This window comes from Ammodytes marinus (genome assembly GCF_949987685.1).
Source record: "Ammodytes marinus genome assembly, chromosome: 23".
Taxonomy (NCBI): domain Eukaryota; kingdom Metazoa; phylum Chordata; class Actinopteri; order Uranoscopiformes; family Ammodytidae; genus Ammodytes; species Ammodytes marinus.
The window spans coordinates 13,815,784-13,833,657 of NC_137227.1; the positions used below are offsets into that span (position 1 = coordinate 13,815,784).

General features: G+C 44.6%; 3 protein-coding genes across 3 annotated transcripts; 2 read left to right on the top strand and 1 right to left on the bottom strand.

Moving 5' to 3' along the window:
• Positions 1 to 150: 150 nt before the first annotated feature.
• Positions 151 to 5,607, top strand: ttc5 (tetratricopeptide repeat domain 5). The gene is made up of 9 exons (XM_080052575.1): positions 151 to 379; positions 1,044 to 1,176; positions 1,270 to 1,481; positions 1,711 to 1,861; positions 3,404 to 3,495; positions 3,594 to 3,797; positions 4,389 to 4,603; positions 4,698 to 4,842; positions 4,933 to 5,607. The coding sequence occupies exons 1-9, from the start codon at positions 344 to 346 to the stop codon at positions 5,050 to 5,052; spliced, it is 1,308 nt and encodes a 435-aa protein (XP_079908701.1). The 5' UTR covers positions 151 to 343; the 3' UTR covers positions 5,053 to 5,607.
• A 740-nt stretch (positions 5,608 to 6,347) lies between these two features.
• ccnb1ip1 (cyclin B1 interacting protein 1) lies at positions 6,348 to 8,851 on the bottom strand (the record flags this gene model as incomplete). Its single annotated transcript, XM_080052297.1, has 4 exons — positions 6,348 to 6,517; positions 6,920 to 7,088; positions 7,947 to 8,093; positions 8,555 to 8,851. 4 exons carry the CDS (start codon positions 8,849 to 8,851, stop codon positions 6,348 to 6,350), a joined length of 783 nt encoding a protein of 260 aa, XP_079908423.1.
• Positions 8,852 to 11,581: 2,730 nt separating this feature from the next.
• On the top strand, positions 11,582 to 17,337 carry LOC307269562 (uncharacterized protein; the record flags this gene model as incomplete). Its single annotated transcript, XM_080052543.1, has 3 exons — positions 11,582 to 11,657; positions 13,616 to 16,938; positions 17,107 to 17,337. 3 exons carry the CDS (start codon positions 11,582 to 11,584, stop codon positions 17,335 to 17,337), a joined length of 3,630 nt encoding a protein of 1,209 aa, XP_079908669.1.
• Between the last annotated feature and the right edge of the window lie 537 nt (positions 17,338 to 17,874).

Genomic DNA, 17,874 nt, shown 5'->3' on the forward strand with positions numbered 1-17,874 from the left:
GAAGACATTACCATACTTTAATCAGCATGCGTTCACATTTGTATTTTATGGACAAATAAAGACGCTTAATAATAGTATAATAAATGTGTGACGCGGGTCTTTGTCGGACTCATTTTGAACACCGACCACTCAGACTTCCGGCGTCGCTGAAATAAAAAGCTTGTTCCCTGTGTTGCTCAAATAAATTGCATTCGTGCTATTTAAAACAGAAGAGAAATGACAATGTTATGTCCTAGAGTTAACATCGAACCCTTAGATATTAAACTCGTGTCGTAATTTGGTGAATTTTACTTATATTCCTTCGCTATCGGAGTGTTATCGCTTCCCTACGCTCAGCGCAAAGATGGCGGAGGACAAAAAACAGCTGCAAATTATGAAGGTACTGTACATATTCTCAATTATGATTCACGAATATTTATATCCACCAATTGTCGAAGTCATTGTTGTTTAAGTTGACTTCTTGTGAGGTCCGTGTCTTTGTAAGATCTTGCTTGCTCGACAGTTCGCCTGAAAAAGAGTCGTTACTATAACAACGGGCTGTGACTGTCACGCGAACACACCTTATCTAAGCCTTTATGTTTGTTAGTATGATGTACTGCCTATGTGTGTTCCAGTTGCCTTGTTTAATGTGTTAATCGACTGCCTTTCTATCATTTTGCTACATCAAACCTCTATAAAATGGCATTGAATATGCAGGCGTCTACCCTGCTTCTTGCTGAGTCACCAGATTATTTATTAATGCAGACGTGCATGTGCTGATATATTCTGTAAAGCCAATATACTTTGTTACACCTTAAATATCCTTTATCTGTAGATGATAGATATATAGAACTTCGGACTCAAGAATATATTTGCCAAGGGCTGCTCCTGTAATTTGTTTTGCACATTACCAATAAAGAATCTTTCTAATAGCACGATGCCCCAGTTTTTTTACCATCTCAACGATCATAATCACAAGCAGTCATAGCTTTGAGATTTAAGAAATCCTTTAAGAAATCACAAACTATTTTTTACTTCCACCCCACCCCCCACCCCACTTACAGGAGCTCGTGGATGAACTGTATAACTTCAGAGATTGCTATTTTGAGACTCACAGTGTGGAGGAAGCTGGGAAGAAACAAAGCCAAGTCGCACAGGAGATGGAGAAGACACTGGCAAAGCTGGAGGAGAAAGAAGGTGAGGGTTGAGCATCTTTTGAACAACAACTACACAACGGCCTTTAATTTATCACTTACTTACAACCACTACGTCTGGTCCCTGTGTTTACAGATCACCTTAAACACAAAGCGGAGTTCCTGCTGCAGAAGGGCAGGTGTCTGAACGTAGCCCCAGACTTCAGCACTGTGGCAGAGGAGTGCCTTTCCCGCGCTGTGAAGCTGGAGCCGGGCCTGGTGGAGGGCTGGAACACGTTAGGGGAGCAGTACTGGAAGAAAGGAGATCTGATCGGGGCCAAGAACTGCTTCACTGGAGCCTTGCAACAGGTACAGTGGGGAACAAGAGCAAGTCAAGGAAGTGTTTTCATCTTAATCAAGCACTTATTTAGATTACGCATAAGGCATTGAGGTTTCAGTAATGGAAACTTTTTTTTTTTATTGCCAATTGAGAGATTAAATTCCCCAAAAATATACTAAATGAATGTGTTGGTCTTTTCTGATTGAATCACTACACTGAAAACTCATCTGTCTTTTGCTTTATCTTCCACCTCTATAGAGCAAGAACAAAGTGTCTCTGCGTAACCTGTCTATGGTGCTGAGGCAGGTGCCAGCGGCGAGCAGCGACGCCCATAGCAAACAGGTGATGGAGAGCATGGAACTGGCCCGGCAGGCCACCCAGCTGGATGTCACAGACGGGACGTCCTGGTGTGAGTGCAGCATCTGAGTAGATAGACACTGCTTTTTTTATTTATTTATTTTTTATCTTTTTTTTTTTTGCATTTTTATGCTTTATTGATAGTGTAAAGACAGAGTTGAAACGGGGCAGAGAGGGGAGTGACATGCAAAGAACGACCGCGGGCTGGAATCGAACCCGGGTCCGCTGCTGGCCGAGGCCCATGGGGGGACGCCCTACCAACTGAGATAAGGGCGCCCCGACACTGCTTTTCTATTTGTAATTATGTAGACGTTTGTCTCACAGATGCAGCTAAAGTTGTAACAGTGATTGCCGACATTTAAATGGAATCGACCTTGCGCTTTGACTTGGTCTAAAGCCCCTATCTCACTGGGCTGCGACTGTTTGCGACAAGTTGGAGACTGCATTCGCAAACGAGTCTCTAAACTGTCTCCAAACGTTCGCGGAGGTCTCAATTTCCTCATATGAGTCGCAGAGCCGCGCAGTCTTGTCGCATGAATTTTGAACATGTTCAAAAAAAGTGTGCGACAAATCAGTCTCAAAATAGTCTCAGTCGTCGCAGGTGTGTCGCACGCGTCGCAAACCCTTCTCAATTTAGTCTCCGCGAGTCCGAAAGTGCGAGAAGTGTGAGACGACTTTGCGAGGGTTTGGCGACATATGGAACTAAATTGCGACTGATTTGAGACAAAAAGGAGACTGACATTCCGTTCGTGCGACACTCGCCAGACGTTCGTGAGACATAAATGCGACCTTCCGGCAAAGACATTCGCTAACGTGTCGTGAGGAACCAACTCAGTGAGACTGCAAGTGAAAATTGTCGCAAATTGGCACATTTTGTCGCAATTTTGTGTCTCCAACTGGTCGCAAACAGTCGCAGCCCAGTGAGATAGGGGCTTAACTCCAATTGGGAATAAAAAACAACTAATGATCTTTACAAATATTACAAGTACAATAATAAATGTCTGTGTTGTTAAGCCCAGTTCAGACCAAAGATTCGCCTCGCAACGACTTGCAAGGAGACGGTTTTAGAACGTGGCAGGGGAAAAGTCGCAGCAGTGTGATTGTAGAGCGGCTGATGCCGTTGCAAGGAGTCCCAGAAGATCCAACATGTCAAATCGCAAGGTCCAGTTTTAGAACGTCTCAGCCCGTTTCGTCGCAAGGAGTTGCAAGTCTTTGCGAGGCGAATCCATATCCACAATAATGAGCTTGGCAATACGGCATAACAATGTGTGAATATGTTTTAAATAGTCATATAGTCACTGAAAGCTTCTTTTTAGAGAAACAAAACATTCCAAATCTGAAAAAGAACCAATGTTGACGTTACAATGTGTAACGTCAACCAATGTGTCCAGTTCAGCCAATTGTCAAAAATATTTGGTGAGCTCTCAGCTCAGAAGCTGCTCCAACGGCTTAAGAAAAATTTCAATTGCAGACTCATAAGAGTGCTTGCCTGTTTAGGATTACACACTGAAATAGCAGCCAAACATTCTGTGCTCTCTCTCGTCATTAATATACCTCCACATTTTAAATATTATATCTTATGTTGTTTTTCCAGATATTCTGGGAAACGCCTACGTGTCCCTGTTTTTCACCTGCGGGCAGAATCCACAGTTGTCCCAACAAGCTCTAAGTGCCTATTCACAGTCTGTGAGTATTTATGTTTTATGTGTTTGTTAAACCCTATTCTGTACTAATTTTTCAATCCTACTAATAATTTCACTCCTCTCCTCCTCCCCCATTTCTAGGAGAAAGTGGACAGAGCTGCTTCCTGTTACCCGGAGCTGCATTTCAACCGCTCCACTCTGTTCCAGTACGAGGAGATGTTTGGGTGTGCGCTGGGCGGCTACAGTCGGGCCGCGGCACTCGACCCGGGCTGGGAGGAGCCTCCGGAGAGGGAGAAGCAGCTGCTGGAGTATCTGAGGAAAGTCATAGAACTCATACAAAACAAGGTGCGTGAGTTTTAGCAGTTTTAGATTTGAAGTATTTCAAATTAGCCATAACTCATGCCCCACTTCAAACACATTTTGGGATTCTTTTCATAAACCAATATTTAGTTTTTTACTATTTCTTTGAAAAAAAATTGCTGCAGACAGCTGTAGAAACCCATACATATTTAGATTAAGCTCATAGAAGAATCAACCAGAAAATATTCACATTTAAGAAGCTGGAATCAGTCAATCAAAATAACTTTAAATTAACTTTCTCTTGACTGACTATTCAATAGAATCTTAATCTCTTGCCATCAAAACCTTGTAGGGCATTTTATCATAAGAAAAAACAATGTACATGCCTGAACATGTTTTGATTAGAAGGAAATAAGTCATAAGAAGTCAGTGTATAGTTATTTTGACTTCCTTGTTTTTTTATGTCTATGTTTGAAATCTATGAGCCCTTAACTGACAAAGTAATAAATATTGTGTTATTTAGAATCTACAGTAGATGGGGTAAAAAAATATTTAATTTTCCACCACAAGGTAGCAGCACAGCACAGGCATATCTCTTTGTTTAGCCTTTAACCTTGTGTCTGTCCATCTCTTCAGGGGAAGGTGAAGGCACGTCGGTTACGGACGATGCTCTCCAACCTCAGCACATCGGCGTTGGGTCCCTGCTCCTCCCCTCAGTTCCGCTCCCCGACAGGCCGCGTGGGAAGCCTGGAGCCCCGGACTCTCTCCTCCCTCACACACGGTCACAACGCTGGGCTGGCCGCTCTGGGCAAAGTGGTGTTCAGCCTGGCCTCTGAGGGCCGCATGGCTTTGTGAGTGAAGTTTATCATAATAGTGTGGGGGGAAAAAATCTTTCTTTTGGAGTGGTGTTGTAAAATTTAAAATGTGCACACTTTTCCCCTGCAGTACGTTTGGCATGGTGGACAGCGAGGAGACGTGTATAGTGGTGATGGTGTACAACACCGCGGACAGCTGGGGCGTCCTGATTGGAGACACTGTAGTCATTCCTGAACCTCAAGTCAAGAGAAACAGTATTACACATAAAGATGAGGTCAGTGGTTCATGTTTGTTGTTCAATCATGACGGTACATATTTATATTGTAAATATTGGTCTGACTTTGACGTTTCCTCTGTCCCACAGTCGTTTGACTTCAGGAGTATACGAGTGGACTCTCCTCTGCTGCTCATTGTCAACGGCAAGAAACAAAATGCCCAAAGTCAGATCGCTGCCTCCGTCAGCTACAAGCCTCAGAGCGAATGAGCTGCACAAGAAGCTAAAGGACCAATTTCTTTAATGGAAAGTTTGGATAATTACCGAAGTGTGAAGTTTTCCAAAGTTTGTGTATTTTTTTTGTAAATACAAGTCACCCTGTTACTGTCTTTAGAGACCAATTTTGTTAATATTTATAAATATTTCCTCTTGTTTTTTTGTATTCTGTTGTTGTGAGGTGACAACATTGGAGTCCTTGAATGAATGAATGAACCTGTGATATGATGACTGTGATTCCAGAATTGTGACTTAAGTTTACCCTGAAAAAGAAACGATCCTTTTGTCTTAAACACATTGTTTGCATGATGTCTTCTTAAAAGGTGAAGTAAGTGGTTTATTTAGGTTAATATAAGTGTTAAATCGCTCTTTATTCATTTACATAATGTGCGCGTTTCATAAAGCCAATCTCTCAGTCAACTGCTCTGCATGTAATCGGCAAAATAAACTTTTAGGGGATCCCGAAATTATTATCCAATCACAAGAGAGAACGCTACAAACCGACACCTGTCTCACTCATGGTCTCACTGCCGGTGCACGCCAGAGCATACACACAGTATTCAAGCGGGACCTCACTGGATCTCCTCGAGCTGTCAATCAATCAACAACCAAGTGATCAGTTTTTACCCAGATTATTATGAAATTAAACAAATGTTGTTTTCTGCTTTGTGCCACACCACAGATCTGTTCAAACAATGTGCATGACGGACCAGCGTCTGTTATTAATTCAGTAATATATGTTCATTGTATCAGTGAAGGAAAAACGTATGATTTGATTTTATAAGTCAATATAGATTTTAGTCTCAAAACAATCCATTGTCTTCTCTTAGGTTAGGGTAACACGAACACAATTTACCAAAACCACAGGAACTAATTCAAGTTATTCATACTCTTATGGAAATAGGACACAGTGGAGTCTTCCTGAATACAAAAATATCTTTAAATCTGTCTGATTTTGATAAGAAACAGCTGAAACTTATAGTAAATCTCACAATCTGAATATACACTAACATGGAAGAATGTGAGCCAGTGCTCTGTATAAACAAATATGTTTTGTTGTATTTATATTGTCAAAGTATTTATTAACACAAATATATTCTTAAGTAGAGGCCTAAACTATAATTGAAATAATTATTATTGGCCAAAATTGCAATAAATACTATAACAATGCAATTAAGGCAAACAAAGCCAACTAAACTTTTGCAAAAACAATAGAACGCTTTGTAAATATATAAATATAAATCTCATTAAGTTAATGTGCCAGGGTCACTATGAAACCTGTTTGTAGCTCAGTGCTTCTTGATGAAGGGCCGGCCCCTCTCCTTGATGGGGGTTGCGCTGAACTGGAAGAAGGTATTGGGTCCGTCGGCCTCCAGGCAGGAGAAGAACCTGCTGTCTCCATCTTGGCCCATTGAGAGGAACGGAGGGCTTCTCTGAGGAGTCGCATGCTGGGCCGCTCCTAGGTGACACACACGGTGGGGTGACGGATGTCTCATTGTAATACCAAGTTAAATTCCCTTACATCGACAATCAGCTCATTACTCCCATTGTCTTTCTTGATGAACACTTCTTTCTTGATGACCACTTCTTGACCTACAGCTGTGTCTGCCATAGCTATTTAACATTACTCTGTCTGCGCTTCCTTCCTATTCTCATTAATCAGTGTGGGCACAACATGACAATTGATTCTCAGATAGACAGCTACACATTATTTGTCTTTCTGATCTGTAGCTTACGAAAGTGACATTTTACAAGTTCAAACGAGAAGCTGCTATTCTCCAACATTACCTAAGGTTTGGATCTGCCTGTCACCCTCAGTGTTTTAAAACCCATAAATCTCAGTTTAAACCGCTGTTCTTACCAAAGTCCTGATGTCCAGGATGTGGCATTACCTCCCTGTCCCCTACACCCACCACCATGTTGCGGAGCCTCAGGGAGTCGTACAGCCCCTGGAGCTTCTGGTACTGCCTGTTCCTCTCCATCAGCCTCTCAGAAACCTCGCTGTACTTCCTCTTATATTCCTCCATCACCTTCAGGAGACAACACTTTTTTACATTTCTATATAGTCACCGGAATTTAAATGTTACTTTCTAAATCAAGTCCTTACTAAAATCATAAAAAAGTAAAGAAAGGATCCTGGAAAACAATTTAAAAAATGCAATGACTAAAAATCCGGTTTATTCTTTCAACAGAAAACTGTTTAAAAAATATTTTTTGGCCAAAAATGTGATGTCTCGATCATAGATAAAGATTCAGAACATCTTGTATTTGACATTTGATTCACCTACTTCTGTTTATTCATCAACTATGGTCGAAAAAAGAGATTCACAAATTCAAGTAGAGACAGTCCTAGGCTACGTTCAAACCGGACAAACGGCAAGCCTTAGTGCTCCTTTGCATGTTTTAATTGATGTGCAGTGGAAGCCAGCAAATTTGTGAGCAGATGATAACTAGGACAAGGATGAGGAGAAAGTGTGCCACATTTATAATTAAGACTTTTTGCTAAATCTGTACAGAGCTGTGTGCCAGGAGGAGTAGTGGAATCTTGATGGGAATGGCAACGCAGAAACAGATTTGATCCAGAACTTCAGGATGTTAAGGGCTTTTTTAACTACATGCAGAACTGTGTAGTTTGTTTTTATTTTAAGCTTATGTGAGTTTGTAGCTGAATGGTTGAATGCACTAATTGGAAGTCCTTTGGATAAAAGCATCAGCTAAATGAAACGTTATGTAATAATCGCATGCCTTTATGACTGTACAAAATGAGGTTGCATTGCAAAAATGTAAGACTCCTATCAGATTTTGGGATCAATATTAAAGCGGCCTTGGTGGCTAATTTCAAATGAAACGTTATAAAAATGAAATTGTGTTTGATAATTATGATTTACTTTCTTCAGGGAGGAGATTTCCCCCTTCATGCCGATGAGCTCCAGTTCTCTGCTCTGGTTCTGCTGAGTCACCACCTTCTCCATCTGCTTCAGCTGTGACTCGACGCGCGATAGACTGTACTCTTGATACATATGCTCCTGATGGACCTGTTAACAGACAGTGACAATCTGAGTGTTTCATAGTAGTATCTTCGTTTGACATATAAAGGCGGAGTCAGCGATTACGGAGAATGCTTTTGGTTCAAACATTTTTTTTGTCAAAATCAGTGAATATCTCCTCACGTTCCGCTACTTTCCGTACTATGTGTGTGCTTAATAGGAATCTGGTGTCTATACACTACCTAGGCTCTGTAAACAGGCATGTTGCTAACTAGGGTGGGCCCCCTTTGTTTAAATATCCTTTTTTTACATACCGGTTTACAGAGCCTAAGCTGTGTATTAACACCAGATTTGTTTTCATCGCACACACAGCTAAGGGCGCCCCTCTTGAGGAGATTTTGACAAAAAAGTTATTTGACAACAAGCATTCTCCAGAATCACTGACTCCACCTTTAAGATTACAGATACAGAGCTTTACACATTCATATACGGACACAAATATATTTGACCTGATAGCTCCAGAAGGCCAGAGCACGGGCACTGATGTCCAGTACTATGTCTGGTCTTAGACCTGCCAGCACCATGGCTTTGTACTCCTCAGAGGGCGACAGCTCCGTCCTCACTATGTCCAGCTTGCCGGACAGTGCAGAGGAGCAGGCCGGGCAGATGGCAGGGGAGCGGCTGAACTCACCGGACCCGTGCTGGTCGCAGAAAACATGTGAGCAAGCAGTGACCCAGGCGAAGCCGCTCAGTTTGCTGCGACATTTTGGATAGTTACATAGGAGTGTGTCATCACAGAGAGACATGGCACCTGTGGAAAGCAGTGCGATTTTTACAATTAGTAATGGAGATTAGCAAGACAGGCAAGTCATTAGGACAACTGAAGTTTCTATTAAGCAATTCCCATACATTTTGATTTTGAGAGACCTCAACCAAATAAAGGTAGTGCAAGTAAAGAAAAATACATTTGAGAACAAGAGGCATTTTTAAGTTTTATTTTGCATCTCCTAGCAAAGTCAAACATGTCGGTGGGTTAATCACACACTCCAATAAACATTCAATTTGAGAGGGTTTCAATAATTCAAGTTCCAATGTTGTTAACTTGGGGGCCTTACAATCTTTGGGGGGGGGGGGGGGGGGGGGTATTTGCATTACAGGCAATTTAATTATCCCATAATTTTTAATTGGGTAAAGCATTATACACTGGGTTATCTCTGCCTTTCGGTGAAAAAACAAATAAGACATTTCAATGCTAATTTCTGGATGAATTTCAAACTTTTAAGGCTACCCACTTGTTGTTGTCAAAAACCTTTAAGGTTGTATATTCTGTAGGCTATGTAAAAAATTAAAAATAAACTCTTTGTGAGTTACATTTGAGGTTGGAGCCACCTGAAATAGCATTTGCCCCCCCAACTCTATATAAATAATTTGGTATCTTTCCATTCTGTTTTATTTCCTTTGAAATGATTAAAGAGAAAAACACTAGGTAATGAAAGACTAAATATTCGAAATATCATAATTTGTGTCGTAAACTAACTTATTATGGTTCCCCAACTGCCGTTATGCTAGGCTAAATATTAGCATTGGCGGATAGGGGCATACATGTTGTGTCCACTTCCGTTCACGGCTGCTTTCGATAAAATAAAATGCAACTTTGACTTTAAAAAATATATTTTCTGATAAAACTAATACCTTAACCGTATCGGGACAACACAGTTACTTCGTTATTTTTCCGTAAATGTGGGGGAAGACAAGACATGACCTACCAGTTATTTCTTCTTCCTACAGGTAGCAGCAGGTGACGCGGAATGAATACTGTAATCTGATAGGCTGTTTACAACTCGAAATGAAAATAGTAAAATCTCAAAACATTCATTGCAGATATTGATTGGAATCAGGACTTTTTGGCCTACTTACTTCAGTAGTATTGAGATGATTTAACTTAAAAAAAAAAACCTGGACACCGAATTTCTATTTATTTTCTAGGTGATGCTAATGACACTGGATAAAGCCAGACACTTCATTGACACATTAAGGCAGTTAGCCTATTTCCCCCTTAAAGCAAATTATGCCTTATTTAGGCTACTAACATAACTTTGGAGTGGATAAATGTAGCCTATAATGTGAGACACCTACTTAAATATGCCCCCCCTTCTCCTCCTCCTCTCCCTCTTTTATCCATTTCTCCACGTGATACAGGAGTAAATGCGGGGGGTGAAAGAGGGGCATTGTGTTGTGCTGCAGTGGATCCGGGGGTTCATAGTGAGAGAGGGGAGATGCTCACTCAACTGTGTCCAGCACGCCATTGTCAAAGATTCCCATCTATTCTCTGCCTTTTAAATAGAGCTCCAGTGTAAGATGCTTTTTTTCTCCCCTTTTTCTTTTTTTTGGAGGGGTTTGTAGGGGGGAGTAGGCTATTATGTGCCTCGGTGATAACACACGAAATACATGCATGCATGTGGAATGGCCGTGTGGCCCCACTTGCACACATAAGCCACTCACTGCACTGCTGTCTATAATTGGCCCTATGGAAATCAAAGGGGAGAAATATCGCCTGTTCACTCCACACTGTACACAATGCCACTGGGAAGACTCACGTTTGACTCTTGCTGATGGAAACCACCTGCCATACCATACACTAATTATGGCTGTGATTTCATTATTCATTCAACTTGCTGAGAACTATTTTGCTGTAGGCCTACACCTGGGTGTCCCTTAAACATATGTCACCTGATTGATGAGTCACCTGTTGGGCTTATTTTAGACACGTAACATCTTGATTTGAATGGAATTTAATTCTCATTTAGCAAATAATAATAGGTTAATAATAAATACAATAATAACAATTATAAAAATTCTAACTCCGGTTTACATTCGTTTTTGCGCGGGGGGGGGGGGGGGTTACAATATATTTGACACCTAATTGTCATGTTTAATAGAAAAGTTTATAGCTGCTGCGCGAATGTGTATAGAAAAATAAAAGCTGGGGGAGAAAGAGAGAACCAGGGAGGCTGTGTGTTACAAGCCATTGAAATGCAAATATCATTGAAGAACAAGGAGTGGTTCTGTGTCTGTGTGTGTGTGTGTGTGTGTGTGTGTGTGTGTGTGTGTGTGTGTGTGTGTGTGTGTGTGTGTGTGTGTGTGTGTGTGTGTGTGTGTGTGTGTGTGTGTGTTCCCTGTATGTGCATGCAGCGGGGCAGCAGTGTGGGAGAGGAGGGGCGCAAATTGGACAAGTTTTTTGGGGGAGAAGAGACTTTAGAAAACAGCCACACACGCACTCACGGCAGCTTCATATGACACGGTGCAGACCTGCGGATTTTTTTACTTAGCCTACCACCTTTCACACCATTTGTTTTACTTTTCTATGATATTTTTTATTATTATTTTTTCGTTATTCGAGTTCTTGCAGGGTTTGCGCGACTTCTAGAACTTTAGATGCGTGGATGGTTTCAGGAGCGCTTCCTAGTGCGCAAAAACGTGCCCAGTGCCATTCATTCGGCTGATGCCCCCCTTCTCTGTCTGAGTCGCCGTGAATCATGTCACGCCGGAAGCAGAAGCGACCACAGCATCTCGTTAACGCGGATCCAGGAGGGCCGAGGCTGCTATCTCACGGTAAGGAAACAATATTTACGAGCGTGCATGCTTTTTTTCTTTCTACTTGAAATTCTTGAAAGAGTTCGACCATCCTGCAACCTTAACTGTGCTCGCCATCATTGCGTGGGGAATTCACTCTCAAACTCTTCAAATCTTTAAGAGAACTTTAGATGCAAACATTTGGGTTTAGGGCTTACATTGTTTGCAGTACATTTATTGTGTGGTTTCTCGTTGTTTTGGTCTTTCTCTATACGTTTATTTATGCATGGCCAAATGCCAACAAACGCACCTGATGTGATTTAACAGACAAAAAAAAGTTTTTAAGGTCTAAGTTGTAATAATGGGCCCCACTAAATGGAGGCCATGGGCACTTTGGCCGGGGCCAATAAACTTGTCCCTATGAAGTGAATGGAGCAGGATTAACTAACATACATCTGTGGCCATTTTCATGAGCTGTTCGTCTTCCAGGAAACCAACCAACAGGCTGGCTGACTGCTGGAGGTCTTTGATTAGTATAGAACAGTCTCTTATTTGGGAACAATAAGGTGCATGCATGCGTGGGGGAGGAGGTGGCTGCAGTGTTTTTCTTTTTGTTGGTAAAGATTAATCTTCCAACCTTCTATTCTCTTTTGCTCTTGCCTTTCTCTCTTCTGCACCCCTCTTCCCCCATTTTCCACCTTCTCAATACTTCCCTCCCCTTTTTTCTGTCCCCCCCCCCACCCCAGTCCTATTGACTGTATACCCCTACACACTTGGAGGGGGGTCTCAAATGGATGCGAAAAAAAGAATCACAGGCAATAGAGAAATTGCTTTTGCACTTGTTCCGTGTTGCAAAAGGCTATATCTTGAAGTGCATGCACCCAAAACTCCAGGCAGGTAAACTTTCCCCCAAATGGAAGATTAGCCTCTAAGTAACTTATTTTTTGCGTTTCCTGCAGGTTAAGATATGTTTATAAGCCACAGTGAGGGAATTTCACACAAGGTACAGTCTTTCATTCCATCACTATAACTCTCCAGGAGGGAATAGTTAGTTTGTCTCTCCATTGTTGTTACCCTCCCCCTTCTTTTTCTTTCTACTCTTTCTCACTCTGTGCTCAAGATTTTGAAAGAATTTGACCCCCGAGCGGCAGAGGTCAGATGAGTTGACCAATCAGAGTGTCCAGGACAGTGCCCAGAACCCTTAGCGTGGCCCGACCCTTGACCTCCACTGTGACGTAAGGGGGGAAGGGTGAATAGGGAGATGAAAGACGTAACTGCTGTAGGGAGGGGGGGTGGGCTAAGAGGGGTTATGGGTTGTCTTGGTGATGCCCATTGTCCCCTAAAATGTGTTGCCATAGCAGCAAGGTGGTCTGTAAGCTTTTTTTGTGTGTGCGCAAAGTGTTTGAGGAGTTTAGCTCCGGAGAGCACAGATTGAGACAAGACATCACAAAGACTCATGGACTGCGGAGTTTCTTCCACTTGTTTGTTTATTGTTTCCTTCGAGGCCATTTCTTTGCTGCCATTTCTTTTTGAAGTTGTAACATGATCTGTTGGTATGCGCACACATTAGCGAGCTGCTTTTGTAAACAAAAATAACTGGAAGCAAGTAAAATAAACACTCTTTAACTGAAGCAGAAAGTTTTAAGGGATTTGCATACCTGGATATCTATTGGAGATAGGGTAATGCATCATGAGTCAAGTCATTATTGTCAATTCCTGCAACTTGTGCCAGACGTACAGATGAATCGGGAAAAAACTTTCTCCCCAACCCATGGTGCAATTAGTACAAAGGATTAAAAAAAAGATAAGTAATATACAGTGTACAAAAAAAAACCCTCAACAGTGCAAAACGTAAGGCTGAACCAAACTGCATCGGAAACCAAAGAACTGGAAAATATGCACTATAAGGGCTGGGCATAACAATGTGCAGACTAAGTATAAATAGAAAAAGTGAAGTTTAAAAAAAATGTCTTCTCTGTTTCCCTCTCAATCCTCAGATGACCACCTGGGCATGAAGTCACCATCCACGTCTCTTGGCTCAGAAGTGACGTCGTCAGGATCGGCTTCCTCTTCCCCCACCTCTCTGCAGGACTGCCAGCCGCCTCTGGCCCCTCGCCCGTCCCCCGGCGGGCTCCACGCGCCCTCCCTGCCCAGCGAGAGCTCCCCTCCCCCCCACTGGCCCAGCCACATCGCCCCCTTCACCACCTCCCTCCCCAACACACACTCCTCCCTCTCCCCAGACTTCCCTCACCCCTCGCTGTCGTCCCAGACCCACTCGCCTCCCCCCCTGGGCCAAACCTCTGGATCCCACAGCATGTCCCACCAAGGGAACCCTCACTCCACCATGACCTCCCCGCCGATGGGCAGCTCAGCCACCACCACTACCTCTTCTTCCTCCTCCTCCTCTTCATTGTCGCACTATGTGCCACCTCACCGCGACAGCTCCAGTCCCGGCACAGGTCTGCTCCAGGGACAAATCCAGGTATCTCCAACCCTGGCCGTACTACTGGAAGAGCTGAGGGTTTTACAGCAGAGGCAAATCCACCAGATGCAAATAACGGAGGAGATCTGTAGGCACGTTCTAAGGCTCGGGGGTGCCGTCTTTGGCCAAGATCATAACATGCAAGCCAATGGCGTGGAGAGCAACCAGAAGTCTAGTGGAGCAGCGTCTTCGTCACCGACACACCCCACCACTGCCACGCCGGTAACCACAGCTTCATCGCTTCTGACTGGCCTTCCGTTGTCCCTCTTCCCCCAGCCATCCAGCTCCAAATCAGGCGCTTCACATGTAAATTGCGGCAGAGCTCCATCCTCCTCCACCTCTTCCTCGTTGATATCATCCACTATCAGCTCCTCTGTTGCATCGCTACACCCTCTGTCCTTATCCCTGGGCTTGCCGCCTTGCTACCGCCAAGAGAAATCATCCAACGCCTCTTCGTATGGCCATAGCAACGGCATCGGTTACCCAACGCCCCCTCTTCCAACAACCAATCATTCCCAGGACCTCCAGGCCAGCTCCTCCCTGGGCTCCGCCTCCTCAGCACGCCTTCAACACGTGTGCCGTTTTTGCGGGAAAGTGTTGAGCAGCGACTCGTCCCTCCAGATCCACCTGAGGTCCCATACAGGTGAAAGGCCCTACCAGTGTCCGGTCTGCTTGAGCCGATTCACCACCAGAGGGAACCTCAAAGCCCATTTCCTGCGGCACAGGGAGCAGAACCCAGAGCTGTCCCTCTCCCTGCTGCCCCCGGCGCTGACGGAGCCAACCCAGCAGAGCGCTCCCAGCGCCGCCCAGCGAAGGAGGAAGCGGCGGGCCGACGAAGACGAACTGCCATATAACGGAGTGAAAGGAAGCATTCCTGGGATGATGGAGAACATGGCGTTAGGATTCCTGTCTGGTGCATCCTCCACTCGGCCCTCACCTTCCTCCCTACCTCTCCCCCCGTCGGTGGACATGGCGTTGCTGTCCACGGCCCATTCGCTGCTACAACTGAACAGAGCCTCCGCAGCCGCTGTCAGCGGGTCCAGTACTCTAATGCCTTCTTCGTCTTCCTCTTCCGCCATGAGCAGCCAGTACAAAGGTGCGAAGCAGCAGCGGTTTGACGAAAACACACCTCCTAACTCCGCCCTCCATTCCACCTCCCCGTACTCCCAATTGGCCCACCTCCCTAAGATTCTCTTCCCTGGTGGAACTTCCCCTCACCACCTTGCACTTCTGCGGGCCCCGGGCCACCCATCCACCTCCCACCTCACTTCACCTCACCAGCTACCCTTCCCCTTTCCGCCTTTCCCCAAACCATCAACCTCCTCCTCATCCTCTCCTACCACCTCTTCCCAAACCTCAGACACCTCGAAGTTGCAACGCCTGGTACAGAAGCTTGAAAAGCAGCCACACAGAGATGGCTCTTCTGCCTCTTCTTCCTCACAATCCACTGCTGAAGCCAATGGAGACACACATGGCCACGACCTATCCACAGCCTCAAGTGCCTATCGCAGGGAAATGTTGGCTGCTCTCGGCCTGAGCCCTAGCACCAACGCTGCCGGACTAGTTACCGGCCAGGGAGTCTCTGGAGGTTCTGGCACTACAACTACCATGTCTACCTTTTCTCTCCCAACCGCTCAAGTTGCTAATCAGTGTGGGGTATGTCTGCGTGTCCTCAGCTGCCCCAGAGCTCTGCGTTTGCACCAGGCCACACATCTGGGTGAGCGTCCGTTCCCTTGTAAGCTGTGCGGTCGTTCCTTCTCCACCAAAGGCAGCCTCAGGGCACATCTGGCCACTCACCGTGCGAGACCGGCCAACTCCCGTGCCCTCAACTCCTGCCCGCTGTGCCCACGTAAGTTCACCAACGCCTTGGTCCTTCAACACCATATCCGCTTGCACCTTGGTGGGCAAATACCACCCGACGAAGACATGCCTCCAGAAGATGGTGCAGAGCCACAGAATCTTGTATTCGGTGATGTTGAGAATGACTCTGTAGGTCTCGCATCTAAAGCCCCACAACTACTGCCTCTGGCCTTAACGACAAACTCAAAGTCTGCAATTGACCCTCTCAATTTAGGGCTCATTTCTAAGCAATCCACAGCTGCTGATGCCACTTCTTTAAAGACAGAAGAATCAGAGAGATCAACACCCAGTGTTAGCCCACCCCTGACCCGTAATGCCCCCTCAGTGGGAGCCGAAGACCCCCTGCGCTTGGGAGACAACACCCTAGCTTATGTTAGCCCTGTGAACGGTTCCAAGTTCTCTGAGGAGGAGACCAATGCCGACCAGGGAAGTACCAGCCCTTTCATAGCACCCTTAACTAGTTCCCATCCCTCTGTAGTGAATGGAGAGGCAGAGGAGGATGACACCCCTCTTTCCCTCTGCATATCGAAGCCTGCAGTAGAAAATGATATGCTGCATAAGGGGGTTAATAATGATGACGCCAGCTCCAAGGACACACCCAACACAAGTCTCGATTCTAACCCTAAACCTCCAGCTGCAAATCCCTCACCTTCACTCACCCCACCCACAAGCCCAAAAGCTGTCCCCGAAGCAGTGGAGGCCTGTGGTAGCGTACCACAGGAGGCACAAGAGAGGGAAGCCGCCAAAAGCAAGGGTAAGAGTGAGGCCACCACACCCAGAGATCCTGTGCCAGTGTCCGATCCAGAGCCGGAGAAGGACTCTCCAATGGAAGAGGGTTCTGAAGTGCCAGAGAAACCTTCTGAAGACCCAGAGCCATCTGTCCCAGCACCAGCACTGCAACCCCAGCCTCCTCGCCCAGACAAGCCCTACAGCTGTGCCCAGTGTGGAAAGGCATACGCCAGCCGTAGCGGACTTAAGGTAAGGGTTAAAGATATTGTGAACTTCATGTTCTTGAGGCAAAAGTCAATGATTTTGATGATGTAATAGGAAGGGATTTCAGCGGTTATACATTTGTATGTCAAGAGAAGAATGCATCCTTCTGGGCTTGTGAGTAAATTGCTATTTTGTTGTGTCTGCAATCAACAGGGCCATATGAAAACTCACCCAGGAGCATTGACCAGCACCCCACCCAAGGCTGAAACCAATGACAATGGCACTGCAGAGGATAGCAGTTCACATTCGGCCAATAAGAACCAGGAACAGCAGGAAGAAAAGCAGGGATTGGCTAAATCCCCAGAGAAAAATGACAGCACAGACCCTCTACCAACCAGTGTTATCTCTGGTGTGGCGGCAGAGCCTATGGACACTACTGTGTAGAAGAGTTATCGTTAAGTGGCTATAGTCAGTCTTTAAAGGGTCCCGACAAGGGAATGTATTTTTTTCTCTTTTTTTGAATGAATTTGTTTTCTAGTCATTAATTCTAATTCATGTTTACCTTTTTTATTTGGCTGGTAGTTTGTATTGTAGTGACACAACTAGAGATTTGTGAATGTAGATATTTTAGCCATGTATTTTATTTGTTTGTATATCAAAGACCACAGTGAGGCCTTATCTTACACACTTCAGAGAATTGTCACAATGAGAAGTATTTGTTTGCGCTTTTTGACACCTGTTTCAAATAGCAAGTATGAGCTGAGTTGAACGAGAGGGTGGTCTAGAATTTTGCGAGATGAACTCCATACCAAAACAGGCCAAATTAGTAACGGCCTTTTGTTGTAAATATGAGGTGCGGTAACAGTTCATGCCTTGTTATTGTTACTTTCTTTTATCTTTGTTTTAATGCCATGCTGCTGAAAGAATGTTTCTGACGTGCAGAGTTGCACTGAGTTGCACTGTGTCCTCTGCTGCCGAAAC

What these genes read in the sequence shown, in the direction of transcription:
- ttc5 (XM_080052575.1), top strand. Translation starts at nt 344, where the DNA reads ATGGCGGAGGACAAAAAACAGCTGCAAATTATGAAG. An exon ending in TCACTGGAGCCTTGCAACAG is followed by an intron (nt 1,482 to 1,710) that starts GTACAGTGGGGA and finishes CCACCTCTATAG; the next exon opens with AGCAAGAACAAAGTGTCTCT. An exon ending in TAGAACTCATACAAAACAAG is followed by an intron (nt 3,798 to 4,388) that starts GTGCGTGAGTTT and finishes CCATCTCTTCAG; the next exon opens with GGGAAGGTGAAGGCACGTCG.